General features: G+C 42.1%; 1 protein-coding gene across 1 annotated transcript in view; it reads right to left on the bottom strand.

The window, feature by feature from the left end:
- Positions 1–10,053: 10,053 nt before the first annotated feature.
- The window catches only part of CAPRIN2 (caprin family member 2), a 28,965-nt gene continuing 21,880 nt past the window's right edge, over positions 10,054–17,138 (bottom strand). The window contains exons 16-22 of the mRNA XM_018576434.1: positions 16,768–16,938; positions 15,186–15,332; positions 13,744–13,921; positions 12,400–12,582; positions 11,906–12,006; positions 11,690–11,756; positions 10,054–10,693 (exon numbers count right to left, since the gene is read on the bottom strand). Of these exons, the coding sequence (XP_018431936.1) occupies positions 10,137–10,693; positions 11,690–11,756; positions 11,906–12,006; positions 12,400–12,582; positions 13,744–13,921; positions 15,186–15,332; positions 16,768–16,938 (1,404 nt within the window). The 3' untranslated portion in view covers positions 10,054–10,136. The remainder of the gene's footprint in view (positions 10,694–11,689; positions 11,757–11,905; positions 12,007–12,399; positions 12,583–13,743; positions 13,922–15,185; positions 15,333–16,767; positions 16,939–17,138) is intronic.

Here is a 17,138-nt window from a genome sequence, read left to right as displayed (position 1 = left end):
GGACAAGGCTTACCACCAAAGTGATGGAAGTTATGCTATCAGTTAAAGCCTTATCCCTTTTTTCTCTTTATATTCCTGTACTGCTGAATGTTGTAATTTTTTTTTTTTACAATTTCAGTTTGAAAATGCTTCACAGTACTCTTTTTTTTCTAGTAGAAATGCTCTGTCACTCCAGTGCTCTATGCTGGCACAACTAATGGACATACCTATCATCACAACAAGTTTCACACAATCTTATAGTGTAGTGAGGTGTGTCTGATCAGGACTGTAAAGGTGCCCATACACCTTATCTGCAGATTTTCTGTGGTCAGATGGAAAAAGGGCAGATGGATAAATTGTAAGGTGTATGGGCACCTTTAGATTATGAAGTGCACTGGACAGAGTGGTCACTCTGGTGCTTTTGTGGCTGCATATTTAGTAGATTTGTGCGCCTTCAACAAATTTGTTTCGTTTCTTTTCGGAATATCCGTTATTTCGTAATTCGGATTCGTACGAAATACGAATTTTTGTTAGTTTCGCCACATTTTCGTAACTTTACAAACATTCGTTATGAAGTTAAAAAGCAAAAATACCTTTGTTAATATTGGAGTCGATGTGGTAGTTTTTTTTTATCCGAAATACGAATTCCGTTAACGGATTCCGGATCCGAATTTCGTATTTTAAAAAAAACTACCATCAACTCCATTATAACGAATGTTCGTAACGGAACGGAATTTCGTATTTCCTGCCTGTGTATTGTAATGCAATCCTCAGCAGCAGCGGATCCGTATTTCGGATTTGAAAAAAAAAATCTTGTCATGTTGTTCAACCTCATTTACAGGGGTAATATTAGTTCCCGTTTAAAAGACATTCGGATCCGAAATTCGTTAACGGAATTTCGTATTTCGGATATAATTCGGAAACTGCCATTCGGATTTCGGATGCTTCCGAATTTACGAATTTCAGGAAAATTCGTACGAATTTCGATTCGTAACGAAACGAATCGCACATGTCTAATATTTAGGCACAGGGAACAGTTATTGCAACATGAATGTGATGGTAAGAGTATGAACATGGGGGATGGTAATATCATGCCTATTTAACTAAATATCTCTTTCTGTGACTCCGTGTGTCCTCAGCACTGCTGATCTCTTCTAGCTTTTTTAAAGCCACTTCCTTTCTACATTCACCCAAGCCTCAGCTTTACATTAACAATTAGGACTGGTTTCCTGCTGGTGACCAAGCTGAGCATGCTTGCACAATGAGCATCACCTCTTCTGCTTATTGTCTCCATTGGAAGCACCTGCGACAGGTACAGAGCATGGTCATCCAATAACAGAAAGTTCCTGCGGATAAGGACCACAGCGTTAAAGAGGAACTTTACCCATATCTTTAAAATGACAATAAAGACACCTTTAGAGATGTTCAGTAATGACAATCTACAAACACATACTTAGACACAATTGCTGACTTTTTATTCTTTGCATACCTTTTTTTTCTTTTCCTGGACATTTTTACTGGGGGCAGATTAACATTTCTCCCTTTACTTCCTGGAACATGCACATCATCTCAGGGGAGGAACATGTCTTTCCCTGAAATCTCATGAGCTTACAGATAAGATTTCCCAACAATGCTCTGCTGATGTAACCTTCCCAGGATGCAATGCTCGGGCATGATTACATCACAAATGATGTAAAAAAAGAAAAAAAGGACCAGCCAGTTGAAAAACAATTTTAAGTAAAAGAAGAAAAAAAAAAAAATTGTGAAAGAGGGTAAAAAAAAGGTACACTTAAAAGGATCACCAGGGATGATTGTAATAAATGTTAAATATTTAAAATGGTTGAAAGTGACTTTTGAAATATTAATATAATTTATAAATGGTTTTTGTGACTGGGTTTACATCTGGTTTTTGGAAAGTCTAGTTGTATAGAAAATAGAGTTCAAAAACGATAATATTTTCCTCCCCAGCAAGGTCCAGCTAAAGAGAAGAACACCTCTGCACCTCAGGATACAGGAGAAAGTGAGGTTGGTTGCATAGCCGTAAAACACATTCTAAAGAAATAATTTATTTTACAGCTAAATATTTCAACTTTGTCTTTCAGAGGATCGTGCATAACAAATCCCTGAACAGGCAGGGGTCCAATTTTATCAGAGCGACTCTTTTACTTGGATTGACGTTGCTATTACTGATAATTATATTATGTAAGTACAAGCCAAGTTTACACCAGCACGCTAAAGTATCTAAAAGCCAAGACTTTAGTTTTGAAAGATGAAGAGTTAGAACATCTGCCAGGCTTTTACTTCTGTACCTGCTCAGGAAATCAACCCTCATTATTTAGTAGATTTGTGCGCCTTCAACAAATTTGTTTCGTTTCTTTTCGGAATATCCGTTATTTCGTAATTCGGATTCGTACGAAATACGAATTTTTGTTAGTTTCGCCACATTTTCGTAACTTTACAAACATTCGTTATGAAGTTAAAAAGCAAAAATACCTTTGTTAATATTGGAGTCGATGTGGTAGTTTTTTTTTATCCGAAATACGAATTCCGTTAACGGATTCCGGATCCGAATTTCGTATTTTAAAAAAAACTACCATCAACTCCATTATAACGAATGTTCGTAACGGAACGGAATTTCGTATTTCCTGCCTGTGTATTGTAATGCAATCCTCAGCAGCAGCGGATCCGTATTTCGGATTTGAAAAAAAAAATCTTGTCATGTTGTTCAACCTCATTTACAGGGGTAATATTAGTTCCCGTTTAAAAGACATTCGGATCCGAAATTCGTTAACGGAATTTCGTATTTCGGATATAATTCGGAAACTGCCATTCGGATTTCGGATGCTTCCGAATTTACGAATTTCAGGAAAATTCGTACGAATTTCGATTCGTAACGAAACGAATCGCACATGTCTAATATTTAGGCACAGGGAACAGTTATTGCAACATGAATGTGATGGTAAGAGTATGAACATGGGGGATGGTAATATCATGCCTATTTAACTAAATATCTCTTTCTGTGACTCCGTGTGTCCTCAGCACTGCTGATCTCTTCTAGCTTTTTTAAAGCCACTTCCTTTCTACATTCACCCAAGCCTCAGCTTTACATTAACAATTAGGACTGGTTTCCTGCTGGTGACCAAGCTGAGCATGCTTGCACAATGAGCATCACCTCTTCTGCTTATTGTCTCCATTGGAAGCACCTGCGACAGGTACAGAGCATGGTCATCCAATAACAGAAAGTTCCTGCGGATAAGGACCACAGCGTTAAAGAGGAACTTTACCCATATCTTTAAAATGACAATAAAGACACCTTTAGAGATGTTCAGTAATGACAATCTACAAACACATACTTAGACACAATTGCTGACTTTTTATTCTTTGCATACCTTTTTTTTCTTTTCCTGGACATTTTTACTGGGGGCAGATTAACATTTCTCCCTTTACTTCCTGGAACATGCACATCATCTCAGGGGAGGAACATGTCTTTCCCTGAAATCTCATGAGCTTACAGATAAGATTTCCCAACAATGCTCTGCTGATGTAACCTTCCCAGGATGCAATGCTCGGGCATGATTACATCACAAATGATGTAAAAAAAGAAAAAAAGGACCAGCCAGTTGAAAAACAATTTTAAGTAAAAGAAGAAAAAAAAAAAAATTGTGAAAGAGGGTAAAAAAAAGGTACACTTAAAAGGATCACCAGGGATGATTGTAATAAATGTTAAATATTTAAAATGGTTGAAAGTGACTTTTGAAATATTAATATAATTTATAAATGGTTTTTGTGACTGGGTTTACATCTGGTTTTTGGAAAGTCTAGTTGTATAGAAAATAGAGTTCAAAAACGATAATATTTTCCTCCCCAGCAAGGTCCAGCTAAAGAGAAGAACACCTCTGCACCTCAGGATACAGGAGAAAGTGAGGTTGGTTGCATAGCCGTAAAACACATTCTAAAGAAATAATTTATTTTACAGCTAAATATTTCAACTTTGTCTTTCAGAGGATCGTGCATAACAAATCCCTGAACAGGCAGGGGTCCAATTTTATCAGAGCGACTCTTTTACTTGGATTGACGTTGCTATTACTGATAATTATATTATGTAAGTACAAGCCAAGTTTACACCAGCACGCTAAAGTATCTAAAAGCCAAGACTTTAGTTTTGAAAGATGAAGAGTTAGAACATCTGCCAGGCTTTTACTTCTGTACCTGCTCAGGAAATCAACCCTCATTATTGTCTGCAAGACTAAGTAATATGAAAAATCAAAAAAATTTATGTTGGCACTGGAACAGGAGATGAGGGGAAAGCTTCCAATACAGACACTTGCTCTGGTGCCAACTGTTTAATGTGTATTTCCACTTTTGTAGTCAATTTTGAGAAAGCCCACTATAGGTTTGTTATGTGCCCCTATTCACACAGGTGTAAAAATAATTTGTAAAACATGTTTACTTTTCAGATAGGTCTTTGTAGCTGGCCTTTGCAAGCTTTCTCTGTTTCAAGGTGACCGGTCTGTCTCCATAGAAAGACTAGGGACAAACTATAACGATAATGAGATCTGCCCGCACAGTACAGAAAGGGTTAATTATGTTAACATTAACTTGCCAGCAACCCCACATTCAAGAGCAAAACTCAGGACCGAACAGAGAACTTTTCTTTCAGAATAGAGCATGTATTGTGCAAGCAGAATACATTTAAGTTATGTGAATGAGAACATGTAGCAAATATAAAATGTGTTATCCCCACTTTGGCTGCAATAGTGGAAATGCATTTTAAGAGGGGATTCTCCCAGTTTGAAGGGTTCTCTGGTTAAATCTTGCTGGGTCTATAGGATACAAATGAAATCTGTTGAATAGACAGATGGAAAAATTATACACACACACACACCTCCATGAATGAATGAACAACAATGTTGCATCATTCCCTACTCTATCCAAAACGAAAGTTTTGGTTTTAGATGCACTTTAATGATCAAACCATAGCTTCAATCTACTTCCAACATGACACCAGAAGTCTAAACTTCTCTTCTGATCCACCACAATCTGTCTGCATATATATTGGTAAAAGCAAAATCATTCCATCCCGTTCCTTGAAGGCTAAACTGCTTAATATATCTAACATCTCATCATGGCAATGCTTACCCACTGGTGCTTCTGACCTGAAGAGAGGTTCACTCTCGAAAGCTTGTCTTTAATATATTTTGTTAGTCCAATAAGAAAAGGTATCATTGCATGCACACTGCAATACTGCATTTGTCTTTTTTGACATCTTGTCTACTGGACTAATACGGCTTACCCATTTATATTTGTGTATATATATATATTTATATATATATATACACACATAAATACATACATATATACATATATACATACACGCATATATATATACATATACATACACACACACACACACACACACACACACATCTTGTCAAGTTTTAATTGCTGTCTGTATATCCCCTATTTGTCCTGGCTTCAGTTTTACTTTGTATAAAGTTTCAGCCAAAGTTGGATTTGAATAGTTGTGTAATAAAATCAGCTGTCCTTTATTGCCACTCTTCCAAATGTTTCCATAAGTAGAACAAGCAACAAGAATTAATTCAGTAGTGTAACTTCACTATTTGGGGCCACAGTGCAAGATAAAAACAAGATCCCATTACTCCAGCCCACAAACAGATGCACTGAGCCAGGATGCCTTGAAATAGAGATCCCCTCCTCAAACACTTGGCAAGATGGTGTCACTCTGCAGAGAATCCAGCCAGCTCCTTGTGCATGCCATACCTTGGGATATTACCAATCACCTGATGCTCTACAAGGAAAGGGATTAGCTTTTTGCAGGCACCACACTCACAAGTAGGTCTAAACAGGGATCCATTTGTGCAGTCTCTGCAGGGTCACAGGAGATATGGCTCATGGTCTTGCTGTGACCATGAATAGCAGTAACCCTAAAATGCTATACAACTGACAGACATTAGGGTGGTAAAGGGGAGGGCCTAAGTGTGCCCAGGAGCAGGGAATCTCATTTCAGTCCCTATGCCAATAAATACATTAGGAAATAAAGGATATGGTTTAAAATAGTTTTTATATGATTAAAGCAGTGATATGATTCTGTGCTTTAAACTACTCATCCTCTTAATTTTAGCCGTTTTCATATTCAGGCATTGTAAAGAAAAAGGACAAGGCAACGACATGTTAGAGGACCCAAAGTTGAAATGTAAACCTACACAGTTCATGGGCTTTTAGATTGTGGGCCCTCCTTACCATCTTGTCTTGAATTGTTTTGCGACTGTAATGTCTTCCTTATATTGTAAAGCGCTGGGCAAACTGTTGGCACTATATAAAACCTGTATAATAATCCATAAGAGACATTTACATTTTAAAATTCTTGTTACCAACATACTGATTTTCCTGTTTTTATTTGGTTGTGTAGAAAACAAAAAATCAGAAGACAAATATGCAAAAAAACTAAAATTGGATCCACACCATCTGTTGGCAACTCAAGGTCTTCAAGATGCATCTTTGCAGATTGAGGTCCATTTCTCCACAAAGTTTCATAAAATTCTGCTCTCCCTGGGTCCCTCAGACCTTTTTTTTTTTACTGAAATGCATGAATTGAGAGGCAGAATGACTGCCAGTAATGACTAAAGCAATAGAAAGGTTTAACCACCTGGACAAGGTTGGATAAGCCTGGCTTCTCAACCATAGTCCTTGCTTCCTAACCATGAGGCTAAAGACAAAGCTACCAGGGCAATAAATGCAATTGGGCGCACCAACTCTCCATTTGTCTTTCTACAAATGCAGAAACACATAGGCTTAGGAGCCCATATGCAGAAGTGGATAGATGCCCTTTACACCCAACTCCATCAGAGCTGTTAAAAGTGAGGAACTTTGAGTACTTTCCCCCCAAAAAAAAAAATGGTAGCAGAGAGGGATGCCCTCTTTCACCACCGATTTTTTATTTTAAAAAACATTACTTAACAGATTAGACAGAACTGATATCTTGGATCTTTTAACATCTTCTGGACAACAAAATCGCAGCCTACGCAGGATGGCCCATTTTTTGAGAAAAAAACCCCCAAAATAAACATGGTTCAGCAGAAATGCCATTCTTATGAATGTTCTCTATCTGCTTCGTTTCAAACATTACCTGTCACCAATTTTGTTTGGGCAAAGATTACAGTATTCTCTCATTCCAAGTTGAATAGAGACATAGGGTTCCAAGACCCAACTAAATATCAGGGCTACCCATCTTACTATACTGGTAGAGACATTTGGGCCCGAAGCTATGGGCCACCCTAGAACAGGAATGCATGGCATTACTACTGGCTGCCTTGTCTCTTTCTACCACCTCCAACTTCTTCGTAAACATTTTATACCTTAAATGTGGCCTGATCACAGCTTCCGAAAGAATACACCTTGCTCCCAGGTCTAGGAAATTAGATTTCCATCCAGGGCTCTTGGATAACCAGTTTCCCACTCTAAGTTAAGGTTTCAAGAATTTGTTTCATGGTCAGGATTACCCTCGCTGTCAGCTCTGAGTTGCCATCCCCCTCCTTCGCTACTGTTTATAGCAAACTATCACTCTAGTACGATTACTTCATTTAAAAACTTTTGACAAGGGTATGTTTTAGACATGTTTTATCCAATACTTCCTCTCTGCAAGTACACAAAATATATATAGGCGTGTTACAAATCTACTGCGGTTCTACCTTCCTGTTTAAGTTGTAAACTCTATTTTGAGCACGGATACAAAGCATCAGGTGTTTGTAACCCATCAGAAATTAAAACAGGCAGGACAAAGGACACCTCTGTTCCCATAACCACTATTTGTGCACAGGATGTGATCAGCTCACAAGATTTGAACAGATAAATATACCATATGAATGGTGACGGACTCCCTGGCACCCCGACTGAGCACCTCCGTCAGTGATATGGCTTCCCAAATGGAACGTATTCCAAACCCTGTTACCATTACCCCAAGAATCAGGCAGCACTCATTTTGAGGTAAGCAGAATGACACAAAAGCCTTTATTAACACAAAGCATTGGAGTTTTACAGGAAGAAGCCCACCCCCTTCGGTCTAGAACGAACCGGTATCCACCACTTTGTAGGAGGCTGCTTTGTCCCAATACACACTTCGAGTTGGGAGTCTAACAATGGGCTGATTAGCTATGGGTGAGGTGTGGATGGGGGATGGGAGGCTAAACAAAGAGACATACACACAGTGCCTTCCCCAGCATTAGCAATACACAGCCTGGATTTGTCACAATACTCCGCCCCTGTTCCATAATCCGGCAGACCCGGCTAGACCCACACGGGTCAGCTAGGGGATGTCCGGGAGCACAGTCCTAGATCTCAGTTTGCCGGGAAAGCCCATCCGCGTTTCCATTCTGCTTTCCCGGCCGATATTGCACTGTAAAGTTATAAGGCTGCAGGGCAAGACTCCAGCGCAACAAACGTCCGTTGTCTCCGGAGACTCTGTTGAGCCAAATCAGGGGGTTATGGTCGGTGAGCACCGTGAAAGATCGTCCATACAAATACGGCTGTAGTTTCTTCAGAGCCCATACCAGCGCTAGGCACTCCTTTTCAATAGCCGCGTACCCCACCTCCCGGGGTAGTAACTTGCAGCTGAGGTAGGCTACAGGGTGCTCACCGCCGTCGGCGCCCACCTGGCTCAGCACTGCCCCCAACCCGAAAGTAGAGGCATCTGGGTCCCATCATCGAATGTAGAGCGCGTCTGTCTGGACTGCTGCCGGGTGGTCACCGGGTATGCCTCGGATGAGGACTCCGCTACGAAAGATGAAGCCAAATTCCCCAGATCGTTTCCGAGCAGGACGTCTGCAGGCAGATTCTTCATCACCCCGACCTCCAGTTCGCGGTTATCGGCTCCCCAGTCCAGGTATACTCGGGCGGTCGGAATTCGGATGATTTTTCCCCCTGCCACTCGTACTGTAATGGCCCGTCCTGTATGGTCGTCAGATCTCACCATCCGCGGCTGTACTAGTGTGATGGTGGCTCCACTGTCCCGGAGCCCTTGAGTGGGGCGTCCATTCACTTTCACCGGCTGCCTATGGTGTTGGCGGTTATCTAGAGCGGCTGCCTGCACAGGGTCCACTTCGTGGAGCACCTCAAAACTCCTCCTCGTCCCCTCTTCCTACCATCATTACCGGGGACTCCTTTCCAAAATGGGCTGCTGCTCTCTGGGGTCCCGCTGTAGCTCGGTTCCACTGCGGAGACCGCGGGCGATTTCGGGGGCAGTTGCTTCGCATGTGTCCCACCTGATTGCATGTATAGCACCTTCTCCCATCCGATCGGAGAAGGGGTGCAGGCGCTGCCCGAGGAGGGTACGAGGGCGGTGGACGGGTTTGTTGTTACTGTGGGACGAGGTATCACCTCCTGAAAGGGTCTGCTGACTGGTCGAGCTTCAGGTCGAGGGGGCCTCCTGGTATCAATATACTGATCTGCTAGGACTGCAGCTTCATTGATGTTAAGCGGTCTTCGGTCCCTCACCCAATCCCTAATTTCGACCGGCAACTGGTCGTATAGCTGCTCCATCAAGATGAGCTGGGCAGCTTCCGCCATGGTGGTGATTTGGCATTGTGTTATCAGACAAAAAGGGAGCATTGTTAGGCGATTATATTCATTTTAAATATTGTCATTCATTAAAGCCATGTGGGAGCCAGTCAAATCCCAAGGGCCAGTGTTTTTCAGTCCTTTTCTATTAATGAAAATACATGTTTATCTTTTATAAAAGGAGAACCAGTAAATTCCTGACTCTGCATTCCTGATTTCTTTATCAAATTAAACAGTCAAACGACACAGCAGATTGCAATAAGTGTTTATTTAAAGTAGTTCCAACTCTATACAGCACCAGCAGACCTCACTATACACCAGAATCCTCATTTTGTGAGACAAACCACGCTTTTCACCATTCACAGCATTATAGGCTGACCAAATCTTTGCATCCAAGTTTAGCCCAGGTAACTACATTTACATGATATTGTGAACACCTCAGCATGGAAACTCTGCATGTCCTATCCAGTTACAGTATTTTGACAAGTTTATAGTTCCAACCACACTGCATTGGTAAAACACGCAACCATTCACCACTGCCAAAGCTGCTCATCTGCTGGTCCCAGCTCTGGAAAACTGGACAGTCAGTCCTGGTATAGTAAATACCCAGAGAAAGTAGAATACTTCCAGCTACTGCCATAAATGGCCCCTCTGTGTAGCCTTAGCCATATCTGGTCACCTTGGTAGAGCTGTAGTACCGCATGGTTGCTGGCTGTTTCATGGTCAGGAGCACCATCGTTAGCATAGGCCGAAACCATCACCTCCTCATTCTTCATCAAGTTAACATACAGTGGGACATTGACAGCCAGCTTTAGCATGTGAAAGATGAAGACATAGGTGCCGTTAACGGGACACAGGAAACGGCCAATTTGAAAATCAAAGGTGTCTCCCAGGTTGTTGAGCAAAAGGTCAAAGATTATCGGCTGATCTAGGCTACCTGGAGCAAGGTTGGAGGTCCTGGCAGCAGAGAAGGCAACCCTCATTTGTTGGGGAAGGGGGTAGACATGAACAGGAAGAATTGTGGCAGCTTGGTTCATTGACATATCAACTGATGTCATGTTGCGGGAATCCCCCATGCCAGAGTCTGTACTGTTGAAACTTTCCTCACGTTCTGGACTGCCGAGCCGAGAGTCGCTCCAATCTGTATTAAGTCACATACAAGAATGAAAATGAGGCACTTGATACAGATTTTCAAAGGATCAATTAAAATGATCACTGTGCACACTAGCTTTAGTTTGTCAGCACTTCACAAAATGCAGGCACCCCAAAAAAGGTGTGGTGACCCAGATAGGTGACTCCAATAAGGACCACACCAAACCTCCAAGGGTCTGAGGTTCAATTATGCAATAGTAGAAAGACAGCCTATGTGTTTTCGGCGCCCACACAAACTACCTTTATCAGGGCTCAGGAATTTTGACTGTTCTTAAATTGACTCAGATACCAAATGGATCTGTGGATTTCACTTAGCATGGTTGAGTCAGGCATGTCAACCCCGGCATAACTTGCATCTTTGTAAGCCCTCTGCCCAATTAAGCACAGGGAAAATTCCTGATCCCTGATTTAGGTAGAGTTTGTGTGGCCCACAAAACACATAGGTTATCTTACTGTGAATAGTGTTTAAAAAACTTCACCCTCATTAGGCTGTATACATGTATAAAACAGCCAGGAGTCAAATGACATCAAATCAGATACTACTGACCAAGCTTTATGGTACATTCACAGGCAATTTTTGGTAGAGCAACCACCACCTTGTAATTAAAGGTTAATCGCTACACTTGGAACAAAGGAGTGCAGCATTTGGTAGGAATTTGGTTATACCACAATGCACCAAGTCTATGCAATCAATACTGCATGCAGCTTTATAGTAGGTGTAGTAATCCTAAACATAAGGCTAATTTAGCCGCACAATCACACCTTTCAAAATTCACCAATGTGTGCTCAGCTTTACAGATCATGTGGTCTAAAGTATTTGCACTCTGTGGACTCAAAACCAAAATTTGACACATTTGAAAACCATGATTTTGTATTTATTGGTCATGGGAAGCATGGTTTAAAGTTAGACTGTTGGCATTCAATTGGCTAGTTGGAGCCTGCACACTATTCCTTTAATCTGAGGTGCAGAGACATTGTTACTCACTTCTTGTAGCAGATCGTGCAGTAGGAGTGATACTTCCTCGCTTGTGAGACAGATGGGAATTAGCATCCTAGGAAGTCAAGAGTTCAACAGTTCAGAGACGGCACTGAAAAAAGATTTCCCACCAGCCACCCTCTAGCCTAGCCGTTTAATTACAAGTTCCTTAAACAGCAGAGCATTTCAGCACCAAGTCACTGATTCACAAATAGAAATGCCTACCCGTGATATGTACTGATTAACTGGAAAATCTCTCCCAGGGCATTGCACATGTCCGTATGTTCCATTAGGGACACATTGAGCTGCTCTAAAGCTTTCTGGGCCTGTAGAGAGAAATTAGTCAAGACATAAAAGCTGTACTGTTACAAAAAAAAAAACTACCAGGTCAGTTTTAAGGCTTCTGGAAATGTTACTTGGATTCTGTGCTGCTCAAATGCATGCATCCTATGATGCAGCAAAATACTTGATTTTACATGTTTTGCATGCAATGCAAGCATATCCCAGTAGGGTACCTGCTGTATCCCAATTTCACAACACAAAGGGTGCCAGACAGCCTTAGAACAGAAGAACCACCATTGTTTAATACAGGTCACCGATTCCCACTTTAATGGTTTGTCAAATGTAGGAACACTGACCATTAACATAAGGCCCATATAAACTAGGCAACTGAACTGGACAATACGCCTGCATGGAGCACATTTAGGCATCTTCCTGACCTTTGAAAGTGGTCTGGCAGCGATAGCCATTGGTCAGAATACGCCCTCCACGGCTGGTTGCTCGGATTGTTCCACCTCTGGAAGTCAGGCACGGCTGGGAAAGTCTGGGCAGAATGTTGGGGGTGGATGTGTAATAAGGCAGATTTCCACTGCTTACAGGAGAAACCCCAGAAGAATATGGGCCTAAAAAAAGAAAAGAAAAAAAAGGAGTCCTCTAGTTCTAGTATATACACACACACACACACACATAAAAATCTAGAATTCAAATTTACACAAAGATTTTACATGCTACAAGATTAATTGCACATTTGGGGTCAACCACCAAGTCAGCTCCACCCTAAACATAATTAATCTAGGTTCTGGTCTGAAAACCAACTATAGCCCTTGCCAATTTTTAGACAGTTTCTCATAATGCCCAGCATCAGTCAGATGCCAGCTACATACCAAACATAATTTCTGAAACTGTATCCAAACAGATTTTCTGAGATGTAGTCCTCATCATCATCATCACCAGAACAGTTTAGGTAAATACAAAATGTTACGATTGTCACTAGGAAGGGGAAAATCTTGCAAAGGGGACATCTGTGACAACTGCCCAGGAGAGGTTTCCTCATTTCCTGTTAAGTCTCCAGACAAGTGGAGAGAAATCTTAATTTAGTGGGGATACATTTCACTAGTGGCTCAGTGGGTAGCACTTCTGCCATGCAACACTGGGGTCCTTTGGTTGAATCATGGCCAGGATGCTATCTACATGGAGTTTAAATGTTCCTGTGCTTGTGTGGATTCTTCCAGGTACTCCAGTTTCCTCCCACACTCCAAAGACATGCTAGTAGGCCAATTGGCTCCTGTTTAATTTGGCCTTAGTATGCATCTGTGCATGAGAGGGCCTTATATTGTAAGCTCCTTGAAGGCAGGGATTGATGTGAATGAATAGTACGTAGAGTGCCATGTAAATTGACTGCAACAGAAAAATAAAGGCCAAAAACCTACATAACCAAAATAAAGGCCAAAAACCTACATAACCAACCAAGGTAAAAACCTCCAGCTGTAGGTAAGCAGGGGCGGAGTTAACATTACACTGAGCCATAACGCTACATCTAGCTGAGGCAATTTGTCTGCTGGCCGGGTGATACCATTTTTTTTCCACACACGGCTAAAAAAGAGCAGCCGTCTGCTGTGCATGCAATTTGAAGGCACTATACGCGTGTAGATTGGAGGTATTAACACTCAGTCCTTGCAGTCATTTTGGGAGAGCCTTCTGTTTTACAGGACCAGAAGCCAGAAAGTTCACAGGTGACCTGAAGCCAAAAGTCCCTTATAGCTTTCTGCAGCTGCTCTGCTCACCTGGTAGCGGCTCCTGTATATAAGTATGTGGATCCGATCCATTCATGTCCATTAGCCCATGAGGTAGGGTCTGGGTACTGGCTGTGCTGTAGGTCTGTTGGTATTCTGCAGCATAAGGCAGGTCCTCCTTAATCTCCATCTCTTTTCGCAGAGGTAGTGGAGTATTGACTTTAAAGACCTGTGAGCAGAGAACAGAAGAAGCTTGTGTCCAGATCATCACAGACCAGAGTGGTTCTGTGAATTGATACACATGACATGGTAGAACAAAAAAGGACAATAAGTGTGAGGTACATTAACAAATCTGTAGTAAATTTAAATCTGTAGAGTGGCCATATGTGCTTACATCATCAAAAGCAGACCCATTAAATATTCTCATGTTACCTGCATGCCAACGTACAATTTTCAGGTATTTCTTTCCTTTTATGGACATCACAGCACTCCCCTGACAATGCATTTGTATGCTTTTCTTTAGAATGATGGCCCACTTTTTTCAGGAATCAACCAGGTTCATCATCTACTCCTGGATAGATATGCCAGCTCAGGTGATAAATGGTGTAAAGCCTGGTGCTTGTGCAGTTCTTGGCTGTGTTCACATGCATCTCATACTGATCAGTCCTTGTCAGATGCTACAAAGTTACAGTGTTGCAGTCTGATCACTGGAGAGGAGGTTGAGGCCTTAAATCATTCACATTGCATTAACTCCAGCCATTCACGAGAGGGAAAGGTGCTGCGTGTAGCAGCCTGGTCTTCCCTATGGGAGGAAAGGGCCGTACACTGTTGATCCATCCTGTCTGCATCAGAGTACGGACACCTGGAGCTGCTGCACATATGTGCAGTTTTGGGGTGCATGTATGACCGCGTACGGCCGTGTCCTCCCTCAGGGAAGAATGGGCTTCTACACGCAGCACCTGGGCTGTACCTCCCGGGGAACTGCCCAATACGGCGTGCACACCATGCGGACATATACGCCCTGAGTTAGCGCAGTGGGAATGAGGCCTAAAAGCTTCCTCCTGCTCGCAACAGAATGAATACATGAGGTCAGCCAAGTCAGTCGCTAACAGAAGCTCAAGAACCGCTTTTTAATGAAATACTGTTGTCAGCAAGTTGTCCATGAGGGGGGATTTCCCTTCCGTTTAATGAAAAAAATCCTGCTTAGGTTTACAGTCAGGAAGTGAAGTGTCCAACGGGCACCAAATCGCAAAAACTGACAGGGGTGCTAACCCTCCCCTATTCACTTCATACAACGATTTAGGATGTTTGGGCGTTCGCATTTTACTTACAAGGATAAAGTCCTTTTGCAGGTCTATGTTCTAGATTACCATATTGTCAATTGGAAAAATAGATCAAAAAAATTGCACCCCCCCCCCCCTCCACCCCTATATCCTCTTGGCAGCTATAATCTGGCACACCATCAACATATGCACCATTACCCCTGAACTTACAGCTGGCATGCCCTGGAACGGGGAGGTGTGAGCAGACATTGGTGGGCTCCTGGATAAGACCATTTCCTCCTGCTGCAGCTGCAAGATTGACACATTGGTTGGAGTCTTTGGAGACTGGATCCGGCTGCTTGGCAGATTGCCTGGAGTCTACAACAAGAAACGCAAGACATCATTGTAGGGGTGCCTTCTATAACAGTCTACTGTGCAGTTCAGTGAGTGGTATGTACCATGCTTCCAACAGTATGTCAACTACATTATATAGTTTCACTAGTTCTCAACTACTAATGGCACACTTGTACCTTGATTAGCAGGCTGTCCAGCTATACTCCTTAAATGGAATCAAAGGCATTACACTATATGGCCAAAGGTCTGCACTAGAAAAAAAAATCAAATTCTGGGATCCCATTCATGTAATCTGGCAGGGTACAGGACACTAGCACAAAAAGGGTAATGTTCTAACCACAAAGTTATTCAGGACTTTATAGCCAAGAACATTGGTTGATTAGTATAAAATACACCGTGGTCAAAAAGGTACTCATAAGACATAAGCTTGTTTTAAATATGGAGCCCCCTTTCCTATTTAAGTTGTAACAGCCTCCACTCTTCTGGAAAGTCTTTTCACGGGATGCCCAACAAGTGCTAACTCAATCTGCATTCCAATTTATCCCAAAAGTGTTCAGTAGGGTTGAGGTAAGGGATCTGTGCAGGCTACTCAACATCCACCGCACACAAAACATGTGCTTATGGAGCTGGCTTTATGTACAAGGGCACAGTCACACTGGAACAGAAAAGTATTGTCCCCTAAACCTTTACCACAATGCTGGAAGCAGTTGCGCAGATTGTTGTATGCTGTAGCATTAATCATTCCCTTCACTGGTACCACCCGAGCTGAACTTGGAGGTGTCCACATATGCATGTTGACAACTCCAAATTGAGTTAGGCTATATAGATGCGATGGTCAACTATCTACAGACTGTTGGCCATATACAGTAGTAAAGTAATTAAATGGTGCCTTTGATAACATTCCACAGTTACACTCATTGACCCAAAATTCAAACTAGCAAGGTGCCCATACTCACCAGGTTTCTTTCTGGTGGCCGATCTGTAAGATGAGGGCTTGATGTGTAGATGTGCTCTGTAGAGATCTCCTCCAACTCACGTACTGGAGAAACTGGAAGCTAAGAACATATTCCACTTAATGCTGCTTACTAAGCAAGTCACCTACCTGTTGATTTATAACGCCACCCTCTATATAATATATAGTAACCATAACCATCTTCCATTTTGTCATCCCAGGACCATAAAAGCACAATGTGGGGCCCAGGTGTAATAACTGCACTGTTGGCACCTCTCGTTAGGAGGCAAACACTGCAAGAAAGCCAGGTTCTACTGGCAATTTATGGATGCAAGTGTATATTCTCAAATTCTTTCCTACCATCTAGAGTGACTGTAAACACCAATAGTCTTGGCAGCTGGGTCTTTGGACATGAAGCTGCCTTAAATGCCATCCCCTGGAGAATGCTTTGTTGTTCTATAAGCTAACACTGAACACTAAACCAAGAAACAACATATGTACATTTACAGGAGACCTGGCAGGAGACGGATGGTTAGAAGGAAGGTCAGCAGGTTCAGGTGTAACAGGACAGGCCAAGTCACTCGCCATCTCTGTTGAAACTGGTGCCGGCGAGAGCTGTAAGTTAGACAAGCAGAAGTTAATTTCTGGGGTCAGAAACCAGACAGAAGTCCAATTGCACTAAAACAGAAGCCATGGTGTCCCCGTTTACCATTACAAACTTATAGCTAGATTGAGTGAAAGGCAGTTCTTGGAAAATATTTTAAGCCTAAACTCCAGTGCAGACAGACTTCACACCTGTTTTAGCACTGCTGAACTAAATTTTATATTAATGCGAAGTAATTAGGCAGGACACTACCAAGTCAGTACTCACTACCCTC

Source organism: Nanorana parkeri, unplaced genomic scaffold, assembly GCF_000935625.1.
Source record: "Nanorana parkeri isolate BGI_ZX_2015 unplaced genomic scaffold, ASM93562v1 scaffold67, whole genome shotgun sequence".
Lineage (NCBI taxonomy): Eukaryota > Metazoa > Chordata > Amphibia > Anura > Dicroglossidae > Nanorana > Nanorana parkeri.
Note: the sequence above shows the minus strand (reverse complement) of the source record. Positions and strands in the feature narration are given on the sequence as shown.